This window comes from Miniopterus schreibersii (assembly GCF_964146895.1).
Source record: "Miniopterus schreibersii genome assembly, chromosome: 16".
Classification (NCBI taxonomy): Eukaryota; Metazoa; Chordata; class Mammalia; order Chiroptera; family Miniopteridae; genus Miniopterus; species Miniopterus schreibersii.
Window position 1 is genome coordinate 34,838,244 of NC_138116.1, and position 18,658 is coordinate 34,856,901.

The window sequence follows — 18,658 nt, forward strand, 5'->3', positions numbered from 1 at the left end:
ACACTGTTAAAACAACAGACACGAAAGGAAACCATTTAGATGCCCACCACAAGAAGGACTAAGTCAATTACAGCACATCCACGCTACCAGCTAACAAGAGACAGATCTCTGATGTGAAAATATATCCAAGATAATGCTTATGAGAAAAGTTATAGAATACTTATACTATGATACCAGTTGTATGAAACAAAATCCTAAACATACATTAATAAATACATAGCAATGGTTGAGAAGACTATCTTCCAAACTGATTACACCTTATTTAAAAAGTGATTACTTCTTCCCTGGCTGGTGTAGCTCATTTAATAGGAGCATCGTCCCATACACCGAAAGGTTGTGGGTTCAATTCCTGGTCAGGGAACATTAAAAAGTGATTATTTCTGGGAAGGGAGGTGTGGGAGAAATGTCAAGGGACATCTTTTTTCACTTTATCATTTTATATTTATAATTTTACTTTGTACTTAAGATATTTTTAACCTGAGGATGTACTTGTATATTACTCAAATAATTTAGATAATTTTTAAATCGTAAGGAGCAAACAGGATCTTGAGTATGCAGCACTCTAGACATTTGCCTTTACACATCACTCAGCCTCTCCATCCCCACCCTGTCACCTTCTAATAAGGCTTTTAGAGCAATGTCACGGAAGACTTGGCCTGGATTAACACACTGCAAGAGACCTAGAGGAACTGGACAGAACTGGAGAGAAAGAATTTCTCAGAAATACACACTGTGGCATCCTAGTCTCTGAAGTGGATCATTTCTAAATGTGTTTTTTCCTCCAAGTAAGGCCATTTCTAAAGTTGAAAAACAAAATCTCTCAAATGCAGCTATGATGTTTTTTGAAATGCCATATATCACCTTATTTCAGGCTTAAGTCAGTCTCCAACATACATAAAGTAATGCAGTCACATGTATGTGGGTGGGTGAGGGTGTATTAACAAAGCAAGCAAGTCCTATAAAAATGCTACTCACCTGGTCTTTCTTTTTTAGTTCTTCAACTTGTCGGAGCTGTTCTGAAGTTAGCACAATCTCCATTCTCTGCATGTCCCTCATCAGCAAACGCTGAGATTCCAGAAACTGGTCATTGGCCTTCTGCCACGTATGTTTTAACTGGTTGTGTTGTTGTCGCTCTTGCTCCAAGAGATGGCAAACTATAAGAATCCCCCAATCAAAACCACTTAATTTCAATTGTAGGCAACAGAGTGCTCCCCAAATTTCTTTGACAAAAATATCCGTTTCACAGTACCACTCGCATAGCAAGTGTTCTAGGAAATACACTTTGGGAAATGCTGCCCTAAAGGCCAAAAGTTTGGTAACCACCCCTGTCTTTAATACAATCTGATAAATCTGTTACCTAGGAACCCTTCTTGAGCCCATTTAGTTTTGACCTCTCAGGATAAGTCAAAGAATCTTGGTAAATGTTTGTGTCGTTGATGCTCATCAGCTCAACCATCTTCTACTGAGAAAAGAGCAGGTGGCATCATCTCTCCATCCACTCAGCCACCCGAGCCAGAAACCTAAGAGACAACTCCTATTTCTGACTTTTCCTCACCCAATAGGCTACTATTGTGACAGAAGCCTACTAATGCCACCTCCTTTGCAGTAAGAAACAGCCATCTTCTGCCTTAGATCAGCCATCATAACTTAGACAACTACAGCAGCAGTCCCTTTGTTATTCTTCCTGCCATTAGTCTTGCCCTCTCTACTCTATCCTCCACCGTTGTTAAACTGAACTTCCTAAAATGCACAATTAATATTATCGCTTGCAAGTTTAAAACCCTTCAGAGAAGCAACATGTTGTATAATCTTATTTATACAGAAATCCAGAACAGGCAAATCTATAGAGACAGAAAGTAGGCTAGTAGTTGGCAAGGGCTGGGAGGGAGGAGAGAACGGGGGATATCTGGCAATGGGTACAGAACTTCTTTTTGGAATAAGAAAAATGTTCTGAAATTAGAATATAACCAGTGAATTGTACACTTTAAAAGAGTGAACTTCATGGCATGTGAATTATATCTCAATAAAGCTGTTATTTAAGAAAAAAAGATTTTAAACCCTTCAGAGGCCTCTTACTGCCCACAGGATAAAATCCAAAATCCCCAGCGTAAGGTCTCTGTGATGCGGCCCAGGCATACCTCTGTTTCATGTTTTGCACTAATGCCTCTTGCATCCTGAACTACACTTCTTCACTTCCTTACCTTGTTGTACCACATGCAAATGGCCTTGAATGTTATGCTCATCTCTGACAAATGCCTGTCTTTTAAACCTCCACTTAAGAACAACTTCTTTGAAGAAGCCTATCTGTGGCACTGCTGCCTCCTAACACTTCCAATCCCAATCCTAGCACCTATCATTTGCAACTGCACTAACTTGGTTGTTTATCTAATTCCACCAATTTAGGCTGTCATTTAACTGCTGCTTAATCTTTGTCTGTCTTCATCCAAATACCTTTTTTTTTGGTGTGTTTCATTATGGAAATTACTCTATCCCATATTCATTTGAGTGAAACTTCTCAGATACTTTTCCAGATATATTAGGGAGGTTTGGCAGTCTTCCACTATTTCTGGAAGGGTTAGGGCACATAGTTTAAACAGAAATTCCTTTTTTTTCCCCCCTTGGACACCCTTTCAGGGTTTGAGTGTCTTTTTCACTGCTGCAGCACATTTGAAAAATGTTTCCTGAAAGCCAAAGACTTGCTCAAACTTTGGATTATTTTCATAACATTTTATGAAATAATTCTGTACACTTATATAATTTCAGCTTTCCACTATTTGGGGGGAAAAACACTAACTCATATGCAAATCTAAATTATTTACAGAAGAAATGTCCCACAGCATTTTATAAACTTAAAAGTATTCACTGTAGGACTCTCATCACCACAGCCCTAAACCTGCGTATTAAAATGCGTTACTAGCACAACCTGCGACAAGTGTAGGATTCGGATAAGGAAAACAATTAGATCTTTATTTTCACTAACCTCTAACTGAAATTTATAATTTGCTTCAATTATGAAATGTAGGCAGCCAACCACAGTAAGTATAATAATACCTATGACTTGGTCACCAACAGAAGCAACGGCTATCTTAACATATCATTTATGTTCATCACTACTTCAAAATTACAAGTTTTTAGACCTGCTGCTAGACCTTGTTATTTAATGCATTACTGAAATAGCACATTTATTACTATACCACAAGTTGGCCGTTATTTATATTTTGATAACTTTTTAATAATATAATTGGTTTCTTTTGTAATCCTATGTATTTTAGGGATTAAAAACATTATTCTGAAAGGGCTTCACAAAACTGCTAAAAGACCATGACACAAAAAAGAACCCCTGGTGTATAGGAATCACTAGAAGAATTACAGACAAAAGTATATTTTTATTTTAATGGGGAAAAGATGAGCTCTCTTCCTCTATCCTGGGAAAATAGTCAATTTCTGCATCTTTCTGCTACCAGACCAGTGAAATCAAAATTGTCCCTTATAAACAGGGAAGTTTCTTAAGAACACCAGAATACACTATCTGTCCTCTCTGTCCCATATTCACTTTTGCTAATCCGCCTCCATCCAAATGGGTAGAGGGCAAAAGTAGTTTAAGCAGAAGTTTCCAGCCCTATTTTCTTTCAGCCAAGAGCTCATGTCCTGTGAAGAAGTTATTACTGGGGTCCTAGAAGAAAGAGAAGCCAGTAACAATCTAAGTATCTTTAGTAGCCCTCACATCTCCAACAGCAAAGCTTAAATTAAATCACTAACATATTGGGTTGGCATTTTAAGATTTGTTATTGTTCTTGTTAATCAGTATCACAGTTCTCTTACAGACTAAGATAAAAAATATACAGAATATACATTTACCTTCATGCAATTCTTTCCGCAGTTTCTCAGCATCTTCCTGTAGAACGGATTTCTGAGTATTCAAAACAGCTACATACATCTCTAGATCAGTCCTACAAGATTTCTCAGCCTCCAGATAATGATTCAGTTCTTTCACCTGAAACAAGACACAATTCTATTAAACTACAATTTATATACTTACTATAAAAATTGGGAAAATAACCAATTAATAGTAGGCATTATCTATAATCACATCATGAGAATAAATATACAATTGAGATTACATACAAATTCTGTACCTTCTTTTCAAAAAGGTAGTTCAAATCTGTATTCCCAGAGCCACACATACATGTGCTCATTTCATCACATACTTAGTAACACCAGGCTGTTGTTTTTATTTTAAACAGTAGTTACTTTCTAAGGATAAAAATAGTACCATACACTTATAAGTTTGTTTTTCTTTGATTTCTAATGAGAATAATTCCAAATGCCTTAAATTTATAAAATGGAGACATTTCCACACATATATTCATGGAAGGAAAAAAGAGGAAGTCATGATGGAGAATAACTGGTCTCATACTGTAACAAACACAAATTTGAAGGCAAATGCTGAATACTTTTTAAAATCACATCTTTTAAAAACTTGTTTTATTTCTGTTGAACAATCAACTATAATGTTCAAATATTAACAATTTAATCTAAACTGAAACAGTTGTAACCAAAATAAAATGCAATATTGCCCTGGAAAGTGATTATAGAATCATTTGTTTTCAAACAGTTGTGTCTAATTTAATTTTCAAGGTCATTTTCATGCCTTTTATCTTCCCACTTCTTCCAACATGAAATAGCTGACTGATCTGTTTCTAGTTATCTTTACTCCTAAACCATTCAATACAGTAGTACTGGTCATAGACTAAAATAATTATTAAAAGCTGCCATTTGATGCTTCACTGGAGGTTTGTCAGCCAATCAAGCATGACAAAGTGCTGGCTGTTGTGAGGCATTTTCTTTATTACCTGGGGAGGGTGCTAATTCAATTTATGGTAAAAGAGAGTCAACATGACATATAAAATGGTGGTATGTGCCACTAATTCTATTAGTTATTACTTCTTAGAACAAATATTTGAGTCAATTAATAATTAATGAATTTCTAATATTCAAAAACTATTGAGCAGAACTCTGGGAAAATGGTGGCAATGGTGGCACAGTACATGAATTTCCTTGAATTCCATACGTCCTAACAACAAAGCTAATAAAATAACAAAACCAGCCCTGGCTGATGTGACTCAGTTGGTTGGGCGTCATCCTATACACCGAAAGGTTGCCAGTTCAATTCCTGGTTGGGGCACATTTGATCCCAGGTAGGGGAAGTGCAAGAGGCAGATGATTGATATTACTCTCTTATATCAATGTTTCGCGCGCTCTCTCTTTCTTCCCTCCCTTCCTCTCTAAAACTCAATTTTAAAATCTTTAAAAAAATAAAATAACAAAACCAAAAACACGTGGATATCTCCAAAAACACACAAAAACAAGTGATAAATAGAAGGTGGGGACAAACCACTGAAAGCTGACTATATAAGCTTATGCGGAATCATCATCTATGCAGGAGAAAGTAACGGAAAGCAACATGGGCCCCCGAGAACCCCAAAACAGTCAACTAGGGCTCCAAATTGACAACAGCAGCTAGAACTGGGAAGAGTTTCGCACACTCCAATAGTGGGTGAACACAACAAATTTGTACTGTAAAACATAACCTGGTTAGGGTAAAATGGTATCCCATTTTCGCCTACATTTCCCTGATTTCTAGTGAAGTTCAGTATCTTTTCATATTCCTTGACTATTGTGATTTCCTCTTTTGTGAACTGCTTGTTCATATTCTTATTTCTCTACTGAGCCATTTGTCACTTATGGGCTAGGCAATTTTTATTAATTTTGGATACTAATTTTCTGTCAGGTTATCTATAGATAGATAAGTCTATAGCTCTTCAACTCTATGTGTGATATCTTTTAATAAGTTTTATCTTCTATGGTAGGCAAATTTCTCAACCTTTTCTTTCACAGGCAATATTTTTATCTTACATTTTTGTACCCCAAATAACATTCTTGTCTTAAATATCTAAAAGTTTTAAAGATTTACTTTTCACTCTTATGATTTTTAATTCATTAAAATTAATATTTGAAAAAGTGTGAGGTAGAAAGCTAATTTCACTTAATTCCATATTTATAAGTAATCATTTTAAAAGCCTCTTTTTTAACAATCCTTTCTTTTCCCATGATTTGTAATGCCACTTGTCATATATCAAATTTTCATATATGGTTCTGTTTCTGTGCTCTCTAGTCTGTTTCACTGGTCCATTTGTTTATCCCTAAATCAATAACAAACTATCTTAATTACAGTAGCTTTACTATTAGTGTTAGTATCTGGTAGAAAGAGCAAGTCTCCTCACCCTGCCTTCTTAAAATTTCTGCTAGATATATTTCTGATTCTTGGCTTGTCTGAATGAATTCTAGGGTCTACTTATCAAGCTCCTTGTTGCAGTTTTGAAAGGAATTCTGAATTTATAGATTAATTTGAGGATATAGAGTATGCTTTTTTTGGCTGTTGCAAGGTAGTTTTATTTAATTGCAGCAAGTAAAAGAGAAGGAGATTCACAAAGTTCTGCTCCCCTGAAGAGAGCCTTAGCCATTACTTATATATACACACTGTTTGGTTAATTACACATTGATTTCTTCTTTGCAGTTGGCTACATCTAACCATTGAGCTCCTGTCAAGCTCATTCTGTTTACAACTACAACTACAAAATACTCCATGGCAACTCAAGGCTCCTTCACCTCTGTCAAGCTCCTAAGTATACTGCCTGCTTTATAATACATTATCTTTTCATTAAGGAACACACATGTATTCAGACCTTCATTTTTAATATAGGGTGGGGCAAAAGTACATTTACAGTTGTGAGTACGTGAAACAGAGTTTATTCTTGTATTATTACTTATTAAATTCCTTAAAGATCTTGCCCATTTTTGTTTAGATGTATTCTAGCTAATTATATAAAATAGTACCCCATATTCGAGGAGGATTCGTTCCAAGACACCTAGTGGATGCCTGAAACCAAGGATAGCACCAAACCATATACATGCTGTATTTTTTCCAATATATGCATATACCTTGGGGCTTCTCTTTGGCATATCTAAGTTGCTAGCATCACTACTCTTGTCCTTTGGGGCCATTATTAAGTAAAATAAGAGTTATTTGGGCATAAGCACTATAATACCACAGTGTGATACTGGTAACTGAGACGACTACTAAGTGACTAACAAGCAGGTAACTGACACAGCATGGATATGCTGGACAAAGGGACGATTCACATCCTGGACAAAACCGAGTGGGAAGATGCAAGATTTCGTCACCTCAGAACAGCACACAATTTAAAGCTTATCAATTACTTATTTCTGAAATTTTCCATTTAATACTTTTAGACTGCAGCTGATCTTGGGTAACTAAAACTTCAGAAAGTAAAACTGTAAATTAGGGGGGACTATGGTAGGGTGGTGATTGGTTTTTTTGCTATTGTGAATGGGATCTTTTTTCCCCATTACATTGTTTACTTAGCTATTACTGGGGTATAAAAACACTATTATTTTTGTATGTTGATCTTGTAACAACTTTTTTAAACTTTTTTTAAATATGTTTTTTATATATTTTTTTTCTTACCACATTTTTTTTTTTTTTAATATATCTTTATTGATTTCAGAGAGAGGAAAGGAGAGGGAGAGAGATAGAAACACCAACGACGAGAGAGTCAAAGATCGGCTGCCTAACCCGTGACCCAGGCATGTGCCCTGACCAGGAATCGGACCCCAATCACCTGGATCCTAGGTCGACGCTCAACCGCTGAGCCACGCCCAGCCGGACCTTTTTAAAACTCTCAAAGGTCTAATAACCTGTTTGTATATTCTCTTTCTTTTCTATATAGACAATCAAATCAGTTTCATTTTCTTTCCAGTTCTTATGCCTCATTTCTTTTATCTTGTCTTGCTGCATTGTCTAGGACCACAAAAACAATCTGAACAAAATCACTGAGCATGGATCTCCTCATACTGTTCCTGTCCTTAACAGTGTATGGTTGCTAAACATTCATCATTAATTATAACGTTAAGTTATTAGGTGTTTAAATTTATCAGCTGCCTTTTGGAATCTAAAATAAATATACTGCTCTTCTAGAATCTTTTTATGTGGTACATAATAAGAGGTTTCCTGGTGATATATCGTCCTTAAATTCCTGGGAATACACCTTATTTGGTCATGATGTCTTTTTTTTTAACCACAATGTTAAAAATTTTTGTTTCTGCATTCCTAAGTGAGATAAATCTATAATTTTCTTTCCTTATACTACCTTTCTGTGGGTGGGTGTTTGTTTGCAATGAAGTTACACAAGTCTCTAAAATGACTTGGAGAGCTTTCTCTCATCTTCTATTGTCTAATACATTTTATAAAGTATAAGGATTACCTCTTTTCAGAAGGTTTACAAAAACTTGCCTACAAAACCAGTTGAATCCAATGTCTTTTGGAGGACATGAAACAGAAGAAATTTTTGACTATAAATTCATTTCCTTTAGTATGACTATTTTAGCTTTTCTATTTTATCTTGAGACAATTCTATCTTTTATTAGAAACTTTTTCATTTCATCAAGTATTTTTCATTTCAAATTTACTTGTATGGCATTGTTCACAGTATTTATTATTTTTAAATCTCTACTGATTTGTAGTTATGTCCCCTCATTAATTTCTAATGCTTTGAGTTTTCTTTTTTCCTGATTAATCTTATTAGAGGTTTGTCTCTATTATTATTTTGTTTGTTTTAAATATGTGTGTTTTTTTATTTCAGTGAGGAAAGGAGAGGTAAAGAGAAAGAAACATCAATGATGAGAGAGTAACTGATCGGCTGCCTCCTGCACACCCCCCACTGGAGATCGAGCCCGCAACCCGGGCATGTGCCCTGACCAGAAATTGAACCTCGATCTTCTGGATCATAGGTCAATGCTCAACCGCTGAGCCATGCCAGCTGGGTTATGTTATTAGTTTCTTTAAAAGAAGGTTCCCTTAGCTGTCACAACTGGTGTCAGCTGCTGCCATCTTTTTATTTTTAATCTTCACTTGATGATGCTTATTGAGTTTAGAGAGACAGGAAGGGAGAGAGAAAGAGAGAGACATCGATGTGAGAAACACTGATAGGAAGTTGCCACCCATATGTGCCCCCAACTAGGGATGGAACCTGCAACCCAGGTATGTGCCCTGACCAGGAATTGAACCAGGAACCTTTTTGGTGTATGCGACGATGCTCCAACCAACTGAGCCACCTGGCCAGGACTATATTATTATTTTTTCCATGTTTTCATTATATTGACATTCTTAATTTTTCTTTTGCCTTTCTGTATCACTAATTTCTGCTCTTATATGTGTTATTTTCTTCCATGCATACTGTTTAAACTATTGTTCTTTTTTCTTAAAGATTCTTAAGTAAAATATTCAAATCACTTAAAATATTTTATAATTCCTTTTTCCATACAAGTTAGTATTATTCATTTCTAGACATTTTATTTTAGCTATCATTTTACTGTAAATAATTTAATAAACTGTAGTCAGATTCTGATCTGTATAACATCAACTCTTCAAAATTTGCTGACAATCCCTTTATGACTTTATGAAAAAAAGTATAATATATCTAAAAATAATAATACTTTATTCTATGCACTACCCTAAGTGCTTTATATGTATTAACTTATATAATCCTCATATTCACCTTATGAGGCAGGTAATATTATTATCCCCATTTTACAACTGAAAGAACTCAAATACAGTAAGATTAAGTAATTTGCCCAAGGTCACCCAGCTAATTCATGCTAAGCTCTTAACTACTGTGCTCTACTACGGTATAAAATATAGTCTCTTTCTTGGGTACAGAGTTCTACGTGTCTTACATCTAAATTATTAATCAGGCTGCTCAAAACTCCTATATCTCTACAAATATTGTTTTTGCTACAATATCACTTGCTAAAGGTCAGTTTAAATATCCTATTATATTGTGAATAACCATTTTTCCTTGTCACTTTTTAGTTTATATATTTCAAGGCCATGTAAGGTGAATTCAAGTTCATGACTGTCTTTCCTTTTTAATGGATTATATATTAGATGGAGTCCTTCTTTATCTCCATTAATTCTTTTTTCTCCACATGCTATGTGTCTCATATCACAATTACTATATCAACTTTCTTTTGGTTAGAATTTACATGGCATATCTTTAAATATCCCTTTATTTTCAATTTCACCTTGTAGTTTTATTTTATGTATATCTCCATTATGCAATATAAAGTTAGATTTAAAAAATCCATTCTCCTTTAGCATGGCCAAAGTGGCTCAGTGGTTGAGCCAGGGGAGCTCAGCTCAATTCCTGGTCATGCCTGGGTTTCAGGCACCATCCCCAGTGTGGGGCATGCAGGAGGCAGCCAATTAATGGCTCCCTCGTCACTGGTGTTTCTATCTCTCTTTCCCTCTCCCTTCCTCTCTCTGAAATCAATTTAAAAAATTTAATAAATAAATAAATAAATATCCAACCTCCTTTAGATAATTATCAATTTACATTTATTAGGATTATTGATACTTTCCCATTTTCTACATTCCTACATTGTGCTTCTGTTTATTATCTTTTCTTATTTTTTGTTTCCTACTTTCTTTTAATTAGTTATTAATTTTTTTAATTGATTTTAGAGAGAGGAAGGGGGTGAGAGAAACAAGGATGTGAGAGAGAAACATCGATTGGTTGCCTCCTGTATACACATCAGCTGGTGATCACACCCGCAACCCAGGTGTGTGCCCTGACTGGGAATCAAACCTGCCACCCCCCAGTGTACAGGACGACGATGCTCCAACCAACTGAGCTACACCAGCCAGGGCAGTTATTAAATTTTTTGACACTGTATTTCTTCTGTTGTGTCTTTATGGCCAACAAATCCAGCCATATTGTAACTACAGCATCTCTAAAAAATCAATTACTGGCTGGCTTCAGAAAACAAAGTCAACTTTGAACAGCTTATTTTCCTTAATAAGAAAATGAATGAAATCAGGTCTCATCCTGATAAGAAAATAAACACTAACTTTGTAACAAAGCAGCATTAGCATCACTATTGTGACTGTTTATAATAGGACAAGAACAAAATCATCTCCCGGGTTTTTTTTGGGGGGTTCTTTTGCATTTTAAAGAAAGCAAGATTCTTAACATGCATAATCTAAATTACAGTGTTTACCCTCTTAATGATTCTAACTTTACTCATGGCATTAGGTCTGAAACTTGCATTTTAAGCAAATGAATTACAATGTCTCACAACCTTTGAGGCTTCCAGCTCTTTAACCTTGTCTTCAGCCTCTGTCAGTTTATCTTTCAAAGCCGCAATTTCCTTCTCCATGGGCATCACAACAGACCGAAGTTTTTCAGCATCCTCTTGCGCCTATGGTTAAAAAGAATTAAATACTACAACTTACTGATTTATTGCTTTTCTAAGAAACTCTGATCCACCCACTTGTTAAAATTAGTGTAACAATTAAGTCTACCAGGCACTCACAAAACTGAAAAATGTCTAACTTTAAATGTTGAATTACTTTAAATGTCAAATCATAATCATAGTTTGTGCATATATTCCATTTAGAATCTGGGTAGGAAAATGAATTCACTATGAAAATTTTGACTTTTAATTGAGTAACTGAATTGGAAAATATCCTATGTATATAAAGAAATACACACAATAAATAGTTTTATAATTCTGGTTACTAAATTAATGAAACCATAATTTCTTATGACTACTGAAAAGACTTTTTAAACGTTAAAAAACAGAACAATGTATTTTCTAAAATATTAGAAAACTATGCTGCTATAAAAAGACTTTCATCCAGTTATTTAAACAGAGTACTTTAAATATCATTTTATTTTGATATATAAATCAAACCCAAAAAAATGACCTCTAAAAATATAATACTGTTTTCCATCCTTCATTCTCAAAAGTATGCATTAAAAGGAAAAAGTTTCCATAAACTAATAACCTGGTAATTAAACTTAATTTTATATATATACAAACTGGAACAAAAGCAGGCTCTGAAAGTTAGCGCTTTTCCTCATAGTAAAAATCAAATTAACCTTCTTCACGAATTTTAAATGAGCTCAAGTTTATCTTAATTATTTGTGATAGGGAAAGTATCATATATGCCCAAATACAAGTGGGGAGTTTCCCTAAAAAATGTATTTCTCAGGAAAGAGGGATTCACTTTGTTTTCCATTCTTTACAAAGTCATTTCATCATTTATTTTCTTTTGTAGTAAGTCCAGTTTGAAAGACATGTAAATTTAAAATATCTTCAGTCAAAACTAATTGGGAATGCTTATAGAGGGTCAGCTTATAAAATTCAGCAGGAAAGCAAAAGGTGGGGAAAAGCAAAGAACTGAATTACAGACTGAGTTATTTATTAATGCAAAGATGACCTCACAATTCCAAGTATTACATATCATTAAAACAAAACTTTCAAAAGATGGTGTTTTTTTAATGACAGAAAAGTCATTAAAAACAAGAAAAATCTGAGAAACTGTCACAGCCAAGAAAGAGTATTAGGTAAAAAGTAATGAAATCTGAAAACAAAGAATAGGCTTTAGTTAATAAATCAATATTGGCTTATTAATTCTGACAAATGTACCATACTAACGTATAATATTAATAATAGGAAAAAATGGGTGTGGAGTATATGGGAACTGTGTACTATCTTCACAATTTTTCTGTAAATCAAAAACTGTTCTGAAAATAAAGTTTATTTTTAAAAATAAATTTTTTAAATGACAAAAAGTGACAGATTGTGGAAATCATGAATATGAACCTATTATATTAGAAGAATGGAAAAAACAACTATCCTCTATGAATGGGTAGTTGTGGCTAGGAACAAAATTCCCAATGATAGCATCAAATATGAATTCATCTCAACTTGAGAGAAGTGAAAGCTGTCTACTTTAGATAACTATGCTAGATGACTAAGTGACTCTAGTGATGAAGACACTGTCAGATATGAAGATACTGAATTAAAATCTTTTCTTGAAATGAGAGAATGGGGGAAAATTATTCCTCAAGGTTTAAGCTTGTTTTGGGTGTTGGGTTCTCAGATATTTTTACATTATTAAAAAACTAATTAAGCCCCAGCCAGGATGGCTCCATGGTTAGAGCGTTGGCCCGAGAACTGAAGGGTTCGGGTTCGATTCCCGGTCAAGGCCACATACCTTGATTGTGGATTCAATCCCCAGCTCCGGTCAGGGTGGCATATAGAAGGCAACCAATTGATGTCTCTCTCTCACATAGATGTTTCTTACACTCTCTCTCTTTCTCTCTCTCTCTGCCCCTCCCCCCTTCCCTTCCACACTCTCTAAAAAATATCAATGGAAAAAATATCTTTGGGTGAGGATTAACAAAAAAATTAAAATTAAAAAAGTTTTGAAAAAAACTAAATAAATAACCGTGAAAGCAGTACTTATATGGACCAAGAATTAGGAACCAAAGAGTATAATTAATCTGATTGAAAAGTCAGATTCTAATTGTTAGTTTATATAATATGTTATTTAAAATATATGTATGCATATAAATTAATAATGTACAAGTTTAAATTTTCTCAATGATAAAATGTTTCACCTTGAATTTGGTTGGTTGTTTAGGTACCTTATGGTAATATGTTCAACATAATATGCAGTGCATTCTTCACAAAGGAACCAAGGTATATTGAGGAAGAAGGGAAACCAAAAACTAAAGCTTTGGTTTAGACACAATCACCAAGCAACAACACTCATTCAACAAATATTTATTGAGCATCTATGTTCTAGATACTATTCTAGGCATTTAGGATACACAAATAAACAAGACTCCTGCCCTCATGGAGCATACATTCCAGCAAGGAGAGAAAGGCAGCAAACAATAAACAAAAAATAGGTGAATGCTATATATATTATAACATATGCACTATGGGGGGAAAAATTAGATAGGATATGGGTGATCAGAGGAGAAAGGTGGATAGGTTGTAATGTTAAATAGGCTGGTCAGGACAGGCCTCATGAGGAGACATTTGGTCAAAGATTTGAAGAAGGTGAGGGAGTTTTCCATACAAATATATGCGGGAAGGGCATCAAATTACCCAGTACTATGTTTAGGTTTGTGTCCAAATAATTCCTCTAACTGAAAATATAAAAGTACATCTTCTATTACCACAATATTAAAGCATCTTGCATTTGCATTCAAATATATCTACAGATAAATACATTCCTTCATACCTTTTTCATTTCATTTTCTAAATTTTCCTCCTCTTGACCTTCAGACAGCCTTCTCCTTAAATCAGCTATTTCCCTCTCTGCAGATTCTCGATACTGTGACCACTGTGTTCGCTCCTGCTCCAGGCGAAGGTGGAACTGGTGCTCATAGTCACGAACTGTTTCTACAAAACATCACCAAATATTTCAAGTCTAAGCATTCTGAGAAAAAAAAATGTTCTGGCACACTAAAATTTTAAGTAGTTACATAAAGAGCTTTTGCCTAATTTCTGGAAATCTTTTATCTCACTAAAAAAAACTAAATTATATTTCTAGTTCTTATTATGTGTAGAAATTTTGCTAAGGGCTTTTAAATCATCATCTCTAATCTTCAAATAACCCTGTCATATCATTTTACAGATGAGGAAAGCTTAGGAAAGGTTACATACTCTAGCCAGTTTGCTTTTCTGAGGCAGACTGAAGGAGCAGCAGCCATGAGGCAAAATGAGAAACAGAATGACTGAAGGAGTCTAGGATACTGGGGACACTGTGGAATCACTGTAACCAGCTCTAGATTACCTACCTCTGGGATTCTTCTTCTGTAAGTAAAATGAACTCCTATTTGTGTAAGCCATCATAGTCAACACTGTTACAGAGGCTCAGAGTAATCCCTAGGTGATAGCCACAAACTCAGAAATATGGCTAGACTTAACCTGCCGTCTTACAGAGAGCACTAAGGCAAAAATGACACACAACTGCCCAGCCGGTGTGGCTCAGTGGACACAGTGTCTTCCCATGCACCAAAAGGTCACTGCTTCTATTCCGTCAGGGCACATGCCTGGGTTTGGGGCTCAATCCCTGATAAGGGGGTGTGCAGGAGGCAGCTGATCAATGTTTCTAACTCTCTCTCCCTCTCCCTTCCTCTCTCTCTAAAACCAATAAAAACATGTATTTTTTTTAAAATGTCCTGGCCCGCGTGCTCAGTGGTTAAGAGCATCGGCCCACACACCAAAGGGTCGCAGGTTTGATTTCTGGTCAAGGGCACGTACCTGGGTTGTAGGTTTGTTCCCCACCCCAGGTCAAGGCCCGTGCGGGAGGCAACTAGTCAATGTGGCTCTCTCACATCGATGTTTCTCTCTTTACCCCCCCTCCTTCCACTCCCTCTGAAAAAGCAATGGGAAAAAAATCCTTAGCTGAGGATTTAACAAGAAACAAACAAAAAGAACAAAGGTTAAAAAAACAAAACAAACACACAACTGGTAAATCAAAAGAAAAAAAGTCATATCACATTTATAATAAAACTAATTTCAGGAACCCAAAGATTCAGGGGCAACCTCATTTCAGTATCATCTTCTCAGAAAATGCAGGAACTAATTAACTACTAGTGCCAACAGCAGATAGAAACAACAGCAGACAGAGACTAAATTACTACTCTTCTTTTAGACCAGGGGTGGGGACCGTCTGGCCAGCGTATACAGCCTGAGAAATCATTTGGTCTGGCCCTGCCAAGGCAACCACAGGTGGGACTCAAAATTCAATATATCTAGGAGCTTTTTTCATAGTTAATTTTTAAGTTGATAATTTTGTATGGCCCTCGAATGATATTATAAATATCCAAATGGCCCTGCTTTAGACCAAGGGTCACAAGTTGGCAGCCCATAAAACCTATTCTAACTCATAGGCCATTCTACCTCATAAACAACAGAGAAAATTTCATATAAAAAAACAAATTTTTTCTTAAAAATGTAAATGATATGACAACACTGGACTGGATGGGCAATAATTAGCTGGAACTAATAAGAAGGGTAAATAGTAATTTTTTTAGGTCTCTCCAGTTCTACATACTCCCTGTGACCATACAGCCTTATTCACTGACATTACTTGCCTAACTCCTAAAAGAAAATCCATTTTGAAGCCCTGCTTTAAATGTTATGATGGACTAAAGATCTCATTTAAAGCAATATCGTTCAAACATTCTCATTATAATTCTCCATTATTAAACTTGTTAAAAATACAGATGATCTAGCCCTGGCCAGTGTGGCTCAGTTGGTTGGAGCGTCACCCCACGCACCAGAGTCAAGGGTTCAATTAGTCATGGTGCGTACAGGATGGATGTCCCCCTCTTCCTTCTACTCTCTCTAAAATCAGTAAAGTAACATATCCTTGAGTGGGATTAAAAAAATACAGATATAGCATACACCATATCACTGGTATCCCTTTTATTTTGAAGATGACAGCACACCTTGAAGATGGTAAAACATAAAGCTACAAATGAAATTCTGAAAACGTTCTCAATCATCAGAATCAGGTGTCTTAGAAAATCATAAAACATATCTAACTTTGTCTTCACCTTTCATAACAGCCTGAAGTGAAGCAACCTCTTCTCTCCACTGTCTTTTCACTTCATCTATAGCTTCTTGCTTGGTATTCTCAGAGACCGTGGCAATGGCCTTGATATTCTCCATCTCTGCTTGGGCTTCCAATAGCTGTGTTCGAAGGTGTCCCAAATCATCTTGTGCAGCTTGTAACACTGCATTTTGCCTCTTCAGATCCTCTGGGGGAAAAGTAAAAGACTTTCCATTAATGAGGGGTTCACCCGTATTAAGCTGGCACTGCAATGAAGAAACAAAGCATTAAATTCATAACGTTAACATTGTAATGAACAAGCTAAGCATTAAATTGGGAAATGTTAACTTAGAAAATAAAAATTTTTAATAAAGTTAAAATTTAAGGTATGCTGGGTATCAAAAATCACTTATTAACTATGTAACCAGATAAGGATTCAGGCCATAGTTTTAGAGCTAATTTAAGCTTTTAAAACCCACTGGCTAAATGAGCTTACTTAACCTCTATGGCCTCCGTTCCACATCTACAAAATGGGGATAAAAATCCCCACCTCAGAAGGTTGTTTTAATGATAAAACCAATTGATTAAACATGCTACTAGTACAGTACCTTGTACAAGTAAACATTCAAGAAATGATTAAGAAAACATGGCAGTTACTAGACCCAAGTTTTTAAAGTTCTAATTAATTTCTCAGCACTCCCTTACCATTTCTTAAATATTAAGTTCATCTGATGTTCCTATTACATGATTTAAGCCTAGGTAGTACATAAGTTTGGCTAAACTGTCTTCCAAAAAAGATGACCTACCAACAGTGTATAGAGGTATGTCTTTTTCCCACACCCTTACCAATAACCACTATTTTCCATTTTTAAAATTCTTGCCAACATCATGGGTAGAAAATGGTAATAGTTTTAATCTATATTTTCCTATTAATAGAGAGGTTGAGTATCTTTTCATACAATTATTAATGACCAGTATTTCCTCTTTGGTGATATACTTTACCTGTGTTTCTAATAAATTCTTTCTCTTCTAATTTGGAAGAGATATTTTATGTATACTGGATATTAACTGTTTTCCCTTACAAAACTTTTCTCAGTCTCCAAATGTTTCTCAATTTCTTTTTCTTATCTATTGCCATCTAAAAGTTATGAGACATTTATGCAAAAGAACTGTTCATCTTTTCAAAGCCATCAATTTCCTTTACAGAGCACAATAACTAAGGCAAATAGCCATAAAAACAATTTAAGACCCAACCTACCGCTAACCAGCTGTATGACTTTAAGGGAATCATAAACCGTTATTAAGCCAGGGTAATGGCAACACTCTTCTGGAAAAATTTATAAGTACTTAAAAAAACAAATAGATAATATCAATTAAAGAACTTTTAAAAGTTGTGAAGAAATTCATAATTATCAAACAATCACAATAATTAACAATATAGTAATCTAAATAATGGGGGTGGGGAGGGACTAGTCATGCTAATTTTTTTTTTTAAATGTCTTTATTGATTTCAGAGAGAGGAAAGGAGAGGGAGAGAGAGAGACAGAAACATCAATGATGAGAGAGTCATTGATCAAGCCCGCAATCCGGGCATGTGCCCCGACCAGGAATCGAACCCCAATCGCCTGGTTCCTAGGTCGACGCCCAACCGCAGAGCCACGCCCGGCCAGGCTAGTCATGCTAATTTTAAGTAAAGTCATTTAAGAAATCTTTAGTCTCTCAACATCCATTTCACATACCTTTGTCTCCACTATTAAAATATTTTAAAACACTATCCAGAGACAATTATAAGAACATTAACTGCAGAAAGTAATTATCTAAAGCATCTTGAAGGAAAAACAGATATCTAGCCCTGACTGGTGTGGCTCAGTTAGTTGGAGTGCCGTACCACACAGGAAGGCCGTGGGTTTGACTCCCAGTCAGGCCACATACATAGGTTGCAGGTTCCATCCCCAGTTGGGGGGAAGTACAGGAAGCAATTGATCGATGTCTCTCTCTCACATTGATTGTTTCTTTCTCCCTTCCTCCCTCTCTAAAATCAATTAAAAAGGAAGAAAAACAGGTATCTAAGAAATTGTGGTAGGCGTGTGATTAGGAATGACCCAAAAACTGAGTAAAGACATAAATACATGAAACCACAAAAAAAGAAAAAAA

The 18,658-nt window shown here is 35.4% G+C and overlaps 1 protein-coding gene across 4 annotated transcripts in view; it reads right to left on the reverse strand.

Annotated features, from left to right (window-relative positions):
- Positions 1-18,658, reverse strand: part of RABEP1 (rabaptin, RAB GTPase binding effector protein 1) — a 102,690-nt gene that overhangs the window by 39,082 nt on the left and 44,950 nt on the right. For all 4 annotated transcript variants that reach the window (XM_081161390.1, XM_081161389.1, XM_081161392.1 and 1 more), the window contains exons 3-7: positions 16,509-16,712; positions 14,183-14,343; positions 11,221-11,340; positions 3,859-3,994; positions 976-1,154 (exon numbers count right to left, since the gene is read on the reverse strand). In XM_081161390.1, coding sequence (XP_081017516.1) covers positions 976-1,154; positions 3,859-3,994; positions 11,221-11,340; positions 14,183-14,343; positions 16,509-16,712 — 800 coding nt within the window. The remainder of the gene's footprint in view (positions 1-975; positions 1,155-3,858; positions 3,995-11,220; positions 11,341-14,182; positions 14,344-16,508; positions 16,713-18,658) is intronic.